At 39.0% G+C, this 12,928-nt stretch overlaps 1 protein-coding gene across 6 annotated transcripts in view; it reads left to right on the forward strand.

The window, feature by feature from the left end:
* Window positions 1-12,928, forward strand: part of mink1 (misshapen-like kinase 1) — a 28,238-nt gene that overhangs the window by 2,064 nt on the left and 13,246 nt on the right. For 4 of the 6 annotated variants that reach the window (XM_044041846.1, XM_044041849.1, XM_044041850.1 and 1 more), the window contains exons 2-13: window positions 4,365-4,430; window positions 4,705-4,887; window positions 4,975-5,085; window positions 5,170-5,260; window positions 6,025-6,155; window positions 6,262-6,316; window positions 8,006-8,084; window positions 9,153-9,328; window positions 9,460-9,529; window positions 9,621-9,831; window positions 10,967-11,074; window positions 11,625-11,711. In XM_044041846.1, coding sequence (XP_043897781.1) covers window positions 4,365-4,430; window positions 4,705-4,887; window positions 4,975-5,085; window positions 5,170-5,260; window positions 6,025-6,155; window positions 6,262-6,316; window positions 8,006-8,084; window positions 9,153-9,328; window positions 9,460-9,529; window positions 9,621-9,831; window positions 10,967-11,074; window positions 11,625-11,711 — 1,368 coding nt within the window. Of the gene's footprint in view, window positions 1-4,364; window positions 4,431-4,704; window positions 4,888-4,974; window positions 5,086-5,169; window positions 5,261-6,024; window positions 6,156-6,261; window positions 6,317-8,005; window positions 8,085-8,498; window positions 8,946-9,152; window positions 9,329-9,459; window positions 9,530-9,620; window positions 9,832-10,966; window positions 11,075-11,624; window positions 11,712-12,928 lie in introns of those variants that run through there. The other 2 variants (XM_044041848.1, XM_044041851.1) reach the window with 2 other exon arrangements.

The following is a 12,928-nucleotide window of genomic DNA, read 5'->3' on the forward strand; positions in this document are numbered from 1 at the left end:
ACACTGAAATTTTGTTTTCTTCAGTTAGACAGATGTCGTGATATATTGCTATATGATTGCAATATTGCTGTGTCACGATATTATTGGTATCGTGGACCACGTATCGCTGATTGTGTAGTGAGGTACCCTGTGATTCCCACCCCTAATTGTGACATCACAAGTATACCGAAAACAGTCAAAGGGCGATGAAAATAACATCAGCGACATCATGAAGCTCAGTGGCAATGTTACAGTGGTTTCTATTTTGTATCTTTTACTTAGGCCGCTCTTTCATCGATCATTCGATCGATTAAACAAAACCTTTTGAGTGCTGTCCCAAGTTTTACAAATTAAGTGTCACCACAAACAGTCATGTCCAATGGCTATGCCAACAGCAAGAAAATCAGTTTGCGTCATTGCATTGCACCTGAAATCACGCAGGAATTTGCATGGTGTCCATTAATGAAGCAGATGAAGATGAAATGTTAGTGTGTTCTAGGGCTGAAACAATTACTCAATTACTAAATCAATCATTCATTATTTTGATAGTTTGTTAATCAGTTTGAGGGGTTTTCCATAGTTAGAACAAGCTTTCTTATTTTTCAGCCTCTTAAATGTAAGAAAATAAGTGAATTTATTAACAGTAAATGCAATGGAAATGGAGCAAATAAAGAATGATGTTTAGAATTCACATTTTTGAAACATCACTCCAACTTGTGTGTCACTGTCACTGGCCCGTCCTGAAGATTTCTTTTCTTGAAAAATATGCCAACTTTTGACCACCCTCATCTCTATCCAGCAAGGAATGAAGGCCACTGGTGATTTTTTTGAGTAAAATGCACACACACGCACGTACACATTTCTTTGCAGCATTGAATTTCCAGACAGACTTTAATTTGCATTTGCATTCAAATACATTTGAAAATGTTTACTTTTCAACACTTACTCTTCAGAAAAGTTAGGTTACAGCCACGTCTCCCATCATGTTGGAAGTTTAAACACAGCCATAGTTTTTACTCTCATTAAGTGGCCTTTTTAATCTTTGTTGATTTTATGTTTTAAATGGCCATATATTTAGCTTATCTGGCACTATTAAAACTCCAATATAACAGCTGAGAATATGAGCTGCTGACACCAGAGTCACTGCCTCACCCCCCCATAGACAGATCAATCTTTATTTATATAGTACTTTTCATAAAGATAAAATGCAGCACTTTGTGTAAAGTGCTTTACATAATAGAACAGAGTGATTAAATTTAAAAAATGTATCAAAACATTGATGATATTCTAAAACATGAATCAATAAGATCCCATGCCCTCTAAAATTACCTGGAATTTTCCCAGCACTTTGGTGTAGCTTTCACTGGTTTATCAAGCTTAACAGGGGATCATGGGTAGTTTATCCAAATCCTGGTTTGTTTGTAACTGTGTTACTTCATTCCATGACCTAAATAAGGCCTCAGCGAGGAATCAGTTTTCAAAATCCAAGCAACTGTTTCAGTTTCTCATAATGAATCTTGTTTGACTTAAGAATCAACCACATAACCTGAGCAACTTCTGAATAATTTCAATTGAATAACACTTTTTCAAGCCGTACGAGGCAAATAGTGACTTTCTAATATAGGTTATACAAATAATTTGAGATAAAACATTTCCTATAAACATGACCCACTATGATTGTTTGGTGGCTACAATATGCCCATAAAAACAGTCAGGTGGGTGTCTGCTTGCGCCTGCACAAAAATACACTAATGTGCAACATAAAATACTAGCCCAGTAGATAATGGAGGACAATTTAACTTGCTGTGTAATTTTTTCAAGAAATCTGTACAGAGGGATTTCACCATTATATAACAACAATCCACTGTGCACAGGAAATGTGTTGCATGCACAGAAACACCTTATTCCAATGCCAACACATTGAAATGAAACAAAGACACCTGTGAGACTTTGTTGGTTATAAGTAACACTTATACAACCAAGACACAAAAACGTGACATAACACTAATCTCATTAGTAAAATTTTAAAAAGCCTGGTATGATTATTTTCAGTGTTCAGAAACACAAACACTGAGATGAGAGTATTGGATGCTGAAGTGACTACCAATGAAAACTAATCCTCTGGAAATGAAGCTCAGGGGAAGTTTAGTCTTTTTGACTTAATTTTGTTGCAGTGGTGCAACAGTATAGTATATTTGAGGTGGTGATTCACATCATTACATGTTACTCTCTCCTTTTATTGAGTGTAAATTAGCACCATTCCCCTTTAAATATTAAGTTGTATACTTTTATATATTTCCATTCGTACACAGTTGATTAAAAAAATGTTAGCAGTGTTTGTGGTTTTGGAGTGTAGCATTTTTTTTGCTTGGCTGGTTAGCTTCCTGTTTAATAATAAGCCTGTTTATTATCCTCTATGTTTGTTTGCGTTGATGTCATGCGACAGATAATGTTGCCATAAAGTAATTGTAATTTGTGACACAACCCTGTTGTCACGTCATGTATATTGTAACATCACACAGGCCTTATTGTGAATATGATTTCAGGGAATTGTAGTGTCGCATTGCCTGTTGAAATCCACATGGTTCTCTGCAGTTTGATGATGCATGTGTTAACAAGTGACATCAAGCACATAATGGAAGTGGAACCCAACAGTGGTAGTTTTGATTATTATTATTAAATGTAAACATTGTTTTTAGATGCTGCTGTGATTAGGTTATTGAATTTAGAAAATGTGTTCCTTTCAAAAATCAAGTTGTTGTTTTTTTTCAAAGACTCTGCAGTATGTAATATACTGCAAGCACACAAGTTCTTTAAAATAAAGATGTACACTACAGATGTCTAATGGTTGTATCTGTCATTACAGCAGAATTGTAACATCATTTGTTTGGGTTGTGATTTTGACTGTTGTTGCAGCTGTATCACCATAGATACGACAGACTGTCTTAAAAAAGACTTCCTTTGTTATTCATGTGGACACCCCTGCAGGAAATATGTGGTCAGCTTCCCCATACACCAAAAACAGTGTCTTTTAGAGTTCTTACACTGTTTGAAAGAGGCTTCAACAGTTTGTAAGCAGCAGGACATAGACAGAAAAAATATCAATGTTTGCTAAGGTTTACATGGCAACACATGATCTGCAAACTCGGCTGTTTGTGGTTTGAGACCGTAGATTCCTCCTTTCGTTACCCTATAGTTTTGTTGCCTCCTTGTCTTTTTTGCTGTCATTACTGTTTGTTTAACCGAGTGTGCTGTTGTTGCTGCTCCTTCAACAGAACTGTACCCTTCCCCTTCTATCACTCCATTCCTCTCATCCCACTCTCTGTGCTGGACGTGGTTGAAGCTGCCGCCTCTGCCTTTCCGCCCACTCTATCGTGGCATTATTATCCTCCATACCATACCATCATTCTCATCCCTGCTGCTTTACGTCATAGTTCCACCTCTTTTGTCTCCTTGGACAGAACATGCTTCAGAATCTGGCTACGTACTATGTCCTCATACGAGCTGTGTGCATTTGCATGAACTGTGTGGTCAGGTTCCCTGTTTTTACTGCCAGATCCTTCCAAGTGTGTGTGTTCTTTTTCTCATAAATGTTTCCTGTCTCCAAGGAATGTTTCTCCTCCATGTTAGAGGAAGAAACCCATCATTGGAAACAGATGAAAGCAGTATAGGTCATGCTATACATTCTTTACCCAAAGCAGCAGCCCCACCACCCACACATCTCCTTAAAGCCATATTGAAATAGCATGGATGTGGAACTGCTTGTCATTTTCCTTTGTTTGGGGGAGGGGGTTACATAATTAAGTCAAAGCAACCCACTCGTTATCAGTGAAATATACATTTTAACTTGTAATATACAAGTCTTGTAATATCAAAAAGGCCACCAGTATGTCTTATTTACTATCATCGTGTCTTGTTGGTGGATTGTGAGATTATGGGCGATTGTGGGTGGATGACTGGTAAGATTGAGTTCAAATGATTTGTATGGAAATATGTAATTGTAAGATTGGATGTAAATTGTCTTGAATGTACACAGTGGAAACCGTCTGGGTTGATTTTTTTTCTTGTTGTGTTTTCAGTTCCACACAAGCATGAGGCCAGTTTTTGTCTGCGAAGTTTGCAGTCGTCTTCATTTCATTTCATAGTATTGCAAAGCTTGATTTGCACATTTCCCTGATTCATAAATACTTAATCTACCAACTTAATGATCTATGTTATGAAATTAAAATTAAGAAGAATTATGGCCTGGTTTTATTTTGTCCTCAGGAGAGCCTAAAAAGTGTTTTATTCATAGAATTGTTTCAAATCAGCCATTGTGCCTGACTGCAGCAGTTATTATCTGATATTTTAATAGTTGATTGTTTGACTGTCCACGTCTTCCACAGGATCCAGCAGGGATCTTTGAGCTGGTTGAGGTCGTCGGAAATGGGACATATGGACAAGTGTACAAGGTGAGACATGATTACTGTATCACATTTGAGCGACATCTTTAGTTGTTATCTGATTTGAATGTTAATTGAGCTGACTCGACTGTGTCTACAAAAACCTCTACAGTCTCTGTTCTTTGTTAATTTTATTTATTTATTTATTATGTAGCTCTGAATAAAAGAAAAGAGACTTCAATTATAATAAGAGCAGCAAAGCAATTCAAAATATTTTCAAAAACAGGTTGACTGAAACTTAACCGACCTCTGATCTGAATACCTACCTTTTTTCTTGAATTAGGGCCGTCACGTGAAGACGGGTCAGCTGGCCGCCATCAAGGTGATGGATGTCACAGAAGAGGAGGAAGAGGAGATCAAAGCAGAAATTAACATGCTGAAAAAATACAGCCACCACCGCAACATAGCCACATACTACGGTGCCTTTGTCAAGAAGAGTCCACCAGGACATGATGACCAGCTCTGGGTCTGTCAACCCTCTCACCTGGCCTCATGATTTTACTGCATTGTGTGTCAGATTGATTGTGCTAAGTTTGTTTTTGTCTGCATGTAGCTGGTGATGGAGTTTTGTGGAGCGGGCTCAGTGACCGACCTGGTCAAAAACACGAAAGGCAGCTCTCTGAAGGAGGACTGGATCGCTTACATCTGCAGAGAAATCCTGCGGGTGAGAAATTCCAACTGCACCAGTCAAAATGAATCTGTAGCAAAAAAGGTCCCGACCTGTTTTGACTTCTTTACCTTTGTCCAGGGCCTTTCTCACCTCCACGCTCACAAAGTCATCCACCGAGACATCAAGGGCCAGAATGTCCTTCTAACAGAGAATGCAGAGGTCAAACTCGGTATGTTGAATACTTAATTTTTAGCTGTTGTATCGGTACATTCAGCATATCATTTATTGAATGAACTTTTATTTAGTCAGGCAGTCTTGTTGAGATCAAGCTCTGTTTTCAAGAGAGACCTCAGAACAAAGAACAATTGTAAAACACAAATAATTAACAGACAATACAGTCAAAAACAAACAGTTGCATGAATCATAAAATACTTCAAATTGTAAAACTTTAAATGTAACACTGTAGTCTGAGAACTGTTTGAAGTGTATTGCATTCTGCAAAGGTTGGTATGCACATCCAATATCTTCAGTGAAGTAATTACTTTAATCTTGTTCTGTAGAGCTTGGATATGAATCAGAGTATTGTTGTGAGATACTTTGGGACAATAGCATAACATCCATATTCCTTCTTGAATGTGAAGAGCTTGTTGTGTATTAGGGCTGTCACTTTTTCATGCACAAACGAATATTACGTGGCATGCTATTCCTTCATAGGTATTCAGATAAATAACCTCCCCCCCAGGTGATGTTGTGCTGCTTTTTTTGATGCCTCCTACGCTGACAACAGCAAAGCTGAAAGCTGATTCTGCAGAATTGTTTACTTTGCCATCTATAGTGTAGAACCAGAAATGGTTTCACATGCCATCAACATCTTTTGGTGTTGCGATTGTTCGCTTAGGATGATGCTTTAGTTTTTAAATTTTGGTTAGCGAGTGTAAATATTCTTCCTTCGCTCACAAATTGTACTTCTCAAATTCCTTTGTCCTCTCTCAGTTGATTTTGGGGTGAGTGCTCAGTTGGACAGGACTGTTGGTCGCAGGAACACCTTCATCGGCACACCGTACTGGATGGCACCTGAGGTCATCGCCTGTGATGAGAACCCTGACTCCACCTATGACTACAGGGTAACAGCAGCACTCTTTGTGTGTGTGTGTGTGTGTGTGTGTGAGCATTATTCTGTGAGACCATATGGAACATGGAGACTGACCCAGTTCCTTGTGTATTTCACAGAGCGATATCTGGTCCTTGGGGATCACTGCTATTGAGATGGCAGAAGGAGCACCTCGTAAGTGTATACACTTAATTGCTGCCATGTTTTTTACCACTTCTTGCTGGAATCCTACATTTCTGTGTATTTGGCAACACATTATTTCTTATCATTTCAAAAGACCTCATGAATGAGTCTGCCTTGCACATGTAGCCTTGTTGTCTGGGTCGTCAGATGGACTGCTGAGTCACTGTAATCAAGGTAGCGTAGTCGTGAGCTGGCACTTGGCTTGTGGAGGCAGTCTGCACAGATCTCTCGGCTCTGCTTAGCGTGTGGATGTTTCTGCCTAAAGATTAAACGTCAAACCGAACAAAAGAAGCAAATTAGATGAGGCTTAAGTAAATCTCGGCTGTGCACGAATAAATTCCATGTGAAACATTGGTTCAATATGAGAAACTAATTGTTAGTATGTTGTTGTATTTGAGCAGTTGGTGGTTGTTATGATGCAGCTACCATCACCCTACCTACATTATACTCTGCATACTCAGTACTGCATTGACCATTAAAGCAGTAGTTGCACGTTTTTATGAGTGCTGCATTGTTGTAAAGTGAGTCTTCACTCATCTTGAACTTTACTCATTTTTGAGTTGGATACAGACTTAGGCTACATCTACACTACTGTTTTCTTTTTCAAACTCTGCATTTTAGAGGTTTAGAAAGAGTGAGTCATTTGAAAAAGATGACACTTTGGTTCTTATCTGTCACACGTACTTACTTCCAGTTTAACATCGTTCAAATAAAAGATATTTCTGAGTGACGAAGGCTGCAGAGCAAACCACGTTGCCGATGCTATGAACGACATAAGGCATACAGGCCAACTGTCAAGTTGTGATGTTTAATTATTAATTACGCAGTCTGTCTTTTACTCAATCCACCGAATAATGGAATGTTTTTCCATTCATGAAATTGCAATATTTGTTGTTTTAGATCAGCTAGTTAAAATGTCAGTTGAGAATCTGTAACGCTACATCATTCAGTAATAAAAAAAAGGGAAATTACCTGTGAATATCTCTGTTTAAAAACATAAATGATTACTTTACTTTTTTGTATTTTGTGTTAATCCAATTTTCAAAATAGCAGTATTGAGCTAAAGGGGAGTGCCACATTGCTTATGTTACGAGGAAGCATCAAATATTTCCCTTTGATTCTATTATATATAATATATATATGTATATATGTGTGTGTGTGTGTGTGTGTGTGTGTGTGTGTGTATATATATATATATATATATATATATACATACATACAAATATGTATGTATGTATGTATATATATATATGTATATATATATTTGTACATTTCTGATACATGGAGCATGGTTTTTTACAGATTCACTACAACCGTGCCCCTTTTTTGTGATGTGGCACTTGCCTTTACTTGTCTCAGTGATGTTAAATAAAGATACATCATTTCAAGAACCTGTTTACTGTGAAACTCTGAAGCTACCCAGTCAGGTTTAGATACCTACCTACGCTGGGAACACAGTGACTCACAGTCCGTGCTCTTGCATTCAATGCAAAAAAGCCTGAGGCACCAGGGACAACAGGATAACTGCAGCTCTCATCATGTTCAAGGATTAGCTAGTCTCTACAAACTAGCATGCTTGTGCGAAACATAAAAATGTATTCTGATGCAAATGTGTTACCTCTTTTTGTAGAAAGGTTTAACAATAGCTAACACCTCTCATAATTCCCTTCATTTCTGTAGCCTTATGTGACATGCACCCAATGAGAGCCCTCTTCCTGATCCCCAGGAATCCTCCTCCAAAACTTAAATCCAAAAAATGGTAAGTTATCAACTACCCAGTGAAAAGGCTCCTTCACATCTTTTCTATTGTGTAAAGCCTTCTAAACCTCAATAAGCCGTCAAGGGTAAATTGAAGACAAAGTTCTCCAAACTGTCTGCAAGAATGTGAAACTTTTTTCCCCCCTATTAAGTTGCATACAAACATGTCGTATTAGCAGAATGCTCAGGTAAAATGGCAATTCTAATCAAGTTAATCCAACTCATGAAAATCAGGCCAAGGAATCAACAGTAGATGTATTTCATATCAAACTTACTCTAAGTATTTAATGGAATAAAAAACTGTAGAGTTAGAAGTTGAAGGACTTTAAACTAATTTGTTGTGTTCTTTCTCCTACCCTGTGTTTTGCCCATTTTACTTTTCCTACCTCTCATTAATTGACCTACTTTATACAAGTTTTATCATTTTAGTATTAAAGATACTGTCACTAAGTGTTTGACTACTGAAAATGAACAATTATACAAATGCAGAATGACATGAAAGAGACACAATAATATAATTAAACTCAGCAGCTCTTTTGAATGCATGTAAGTAGGTATGATGGCACGATTATTATAGATATATTATAGAATTGTGTAACAGTTTACATTACAGTAAGAAAAGAGGAATATTATAGTAACATGGATGTAAAATTGTATGTAATACCACCTTATTTCTGTAGTGATCAAGCTAACACTTTGAATTTATTACTTGGAATTTACATGGTTTTACTGTAATATCTCCTTATTTAAACACTGTCACTATTATTTCAATTATTACCTTACTATTACCACGTTGGTACTCTACTATAATGTAAAATGATACCAAGAATGGTATTAAACAGACCACCTTGTTGTTAAAGTAGTTTCACATATTGTCGATTGTTCTGTTGACCGATTAATCACAGCAGCTTGTTCTCCTGTCAGTCAAATTGTGAACAAATTTTTCCAATTTTTGTCGGATGTCTGTCTGGGATTCTGGGTAATGCAACGGCTCAGCTGTTCCATGCATCCCCGCCCTCCCTCCGTCCCTCACCAGTGTATCATCCTCTAACCTCCCCCTCCCTCCCAGGTCCAAGAAATTCATTGACTTTATAGAGGGCTGCCTTGTGAAGACGTATCCCAGCCGGCCATCCACAGAGCAGCTGCTCAAGCACTCTTTCATCAGAGACCAGCCCACTGAGCGACAGGTCCGAATTCAGCTCAAAGACCACATTGATCGCACGCGCAAGAAAAGGGGTGAGAAAGGTGCGTAGAAGACACAGAAAAAGCCTGAATGGGAGTAACCTAGGCAACGTGGTCTTTCCACTGAAGCATACTCTTTGAAGTATGCCACAATACATTTTCATGTGATAGTCCTGTTGTTCTACACCTTACAGAAGAGACGGAGTACGAGTACAGTGGTAGTGATGAAGAGGATGAAAATCGTGGAGATGACCGAGAGTCAAGGTATCAGCAGGTCATCCTTTAATCTTTGCAAACTGTGCAAGTAATGGTCGCTAAAATCATTTTTTATCATATCTTCCTTTTTGTCGATTAGTTCGATCCTCAACGTGCCGGGTGAGTCGACCCTCAGGCGGGACTTCCAGCGCCTGCAGCAGGAAAACAAAGAGCGCTCGGAGGCTCACAAGAGACAACAGGCCCAACTGGCTGCTCAGCGCCGCGACCCTGAGGAACACAAGAGGCAGCTGTTGCATGACAGACAGAAACGCATCGAGGAGCAGAAGGAGCAGCGCCGCCGACTCGAAGAGGTGAAAGTTAAGAATCAGTAGTGAGAGTATTTCACAATTTTCTTTCATTGCCACTAACCCTAAACCATGAGCGGCACTGAGGTAGTGAGGCGACAGGTCTTTTTTGTGCCTTGAATCACAATGACAGTGCTGAAGAGAAATGATATTATGCAGACATAACATAATATACACTTTGCTGCATTTTCAGTCCTTGTCTAGAAAAGTGTGTAACCAAGAAATTATTTCACGTTGGCCATCCCACATCTGGATCATTAGTTTAATGTAATAATCTATATATTCTGTTTTATTACTTTTGTGCCAAATCAACGAACCACTCTACATGTTGGTTTGTGCTTTAATGAATAATACTCACTTTATGATTAAAATGGTTGCATGATATTTCTCAGTGATCGTCTCAGCTGAAGTAAAGTGTTACCCTTGTAAATATTTCACATCCACTGACCGTGTATCAATATTGTACCAACACAGCTTGGGTTTCAGTGTCTTTGCCGAAGGACGTTTTGACATGTGGAGGATGGAGCCACTGATCTATCAGATTAGCTGGCATCTCACTCTACCTCCTGAGCTTCAGCCACCCCCAGAGTGATAAAGTGTCACCATCATTAAAATGTTTGAGGGCTTACGTGGGATTTGAGGGAGGCACATTATTACAGTGGTATTGCCAATCAGTAGAGTGCAGTGCGGGTTTACTTTCCTTATCCACCTTCACTTCTTCCTCTTGTCTTATCTTAGCTCTTCTGTTCCCACAGTAAAGTGCTGAGCTGATGAGAGCTCAGAGTTGTGTCACTGCCAAGTGGGAGGTTGTCATTTAACCACTACGAACAAATCTTGTATTTCAATGTCCCTTAAAAACAGGTAAAGACAGCTCCCTGTCACACAAACGGCTGCAGTCGATTTGAGTGTGATTCAAAGCAGCACACTGAGAGCATTGATCAGGACGTAATAGGTGTGTGTGTTTGAGAGAGAGAGAGAGAGAATGACTCACAGCCTCTATTCTGTGCCCTGAACTCGCTCTCCGTTCATGTGTTTGTTCCATGTCTTTGCACAAAAACACAGAGTGTTTGCTTCCATTAAACATCCCCCTGTAGAAAACACTGTGCTCATTTCTCTTTCGCTTGTCACCCTTCTCTCCCAGCAACAGCGAAAAGAGCGAGAGATGGTGAGGCAGCAAGAAAAGGGTCCCCACCGGAGACTCGACGATATGAGACGGGAGGAAGATAGAAGGTTGGCTGAGAGGGAGCAGGTAACCAACCACCGGAGACATGGGGCTGTTATCAGCCAATCAGGGTGAAGTGTGGGAGTGTCCATCAGCTACACTGTGCAAGTTACCCTGGTGGTGAAATTCCATGAGTAGGTTGCCATAGCAGCAAGGGTCTAAATTAGTGTATTTATTCAGAGATGAGTTTTTCTGTGGGTGAGCTCTCTGCGTGCTCTGTATCCTGTCTCTCCTCAGTAACACAAGAGTCTGGCATCACAGCACCATCACCCTTTTGTGCCAAATACTGATTTAATGTTTGTACTACACTACATGGTTACAACATAATATACTGCTTAATATGTTTATTAAATGTAGTGGTTGATTTCCGTTTCCTGATTGTAGTGCTCGACGTTAAGTATTATGTTGCTAACTTTACGTGAGAATGGTGAATGTCTGACACTTATTTTTAGGTTACATGTTCTCTGTTGTGTTTTTTGAAATTGTTTCCTTTCTCAATCTTCTTCCCCTGATCCCCTACGTATATGATACTTTTATTATCTTTATCCTCATTAATACTTGTCATTCCTGTTCTCAGGAGTTTATCAGACACAAGTTAGAGGAAGAGCAGCGGCAGTTAGAAATCCTTCAGCAGCAGTTGCTTCAGGAGCAGGCTCTGCTCATGGTAACTAATCCTTATCGTCTTCCTTATCAGTTCTTGTTTTAACTGCTGAGTGTTTCCATGTCCTCCTCAGTTATAATCCTCCATTAAGCAAGGAGATTTATTTATTAATAACCACTGAAATATGCTGAATGTGTGGGATTAGGTGGACTGAAAGAAAGCAGAGACTATTTAGGGTTTGTGTCACATTTCTAGCAGGTTGTACATGTGCAGCACCTGAATGTAGATTTCCTCCGCATGTGTTGGAAAGGCATGTACTGACCTAGATTTTTGGGGCAGATTTTGGCAACATTCAGTGTATCAGAGTAACTGCTATCTTGCTTACACTGAAGGAAGAATCCTAACCTGCAATCTGTTCATCTTTGTTTTAGCTGTGGCCAGTACACTGTAGGAGTTGTTAGGGGTCATTGGGAATGAGCTATTTGCTCTTGTTAACTTATTCCTACTAGATTTCACTATCAATTTAGAGGGATCAGTACAAGAATAGGGTTATATAGGGATATTGTGATGCAATATGGTGAAATGGCCACATTTGGTACTGCAAGATCGCATTACATACAGTACACAGGTGGTGTTCTTGTCCTTAAAAACATAAAAACATAATTCAAACATTCACAATGTAGGTTGAAAAAAGTATGTGAGACCCTCAGCTAATAACATTTAACAAAGGTTATCTGGGGTCATTATAGCTCCTGTCATATCACATGAATAAGAAAGTGGTTAAAATACACATAAGCAAAGGTGTGAAAGATTACTCTTTAAATTTGCCACTCTTGTACAGAAACAGTAATGTCTATTGTCACTGCAGCATATTCAAGGTGCCACTGAGAGATGCACTGTAATGCTACCACTGTCCTTGGGCTACTCTAAAATTCCCCTTTCACACAGGGGAGCACCTGGGTGAGGCATCCTCACCCAGGTGCCAACCTTGAGGTTCTCACTGACTTGTAATCTCGCACTTTAGCCCATAGAGATTTGAAATGTAAGTAGTAGATGGTGAATTTTCTTACTTTATATCAAACTTAATTTGGTTCTCTGTGCCGAAGATTGTTTTAGAGATTCAGATTATGTGCTGCTTGAGAATGGAAATGTGTTTTGTGGTGTAGTAAACAATATGAATTGGAGCCTATATTTCAGTGAGTCATCATTGAAACATGTTTCATTGTTCTTTACTCTTTAGTGAACAAAGTGGCCATTAAAAGACTTGGATACCATAGCCA

The sequence above is a fragment of the Solea senegalensis genome, linkage group LG13, assembly GCF_019176455.1.
Source record: "Solea senegalensis isolate Sse05_10M linkage group LG13, IFAPA_SoseM_1, whole genome shotgun sequence".
Lineage (NCBI taxonomy): Eukaryota > Metazoa > Chordata > Actinopteri > Pleuronectiformes > Soleidae > Solea > Solea senegalensis.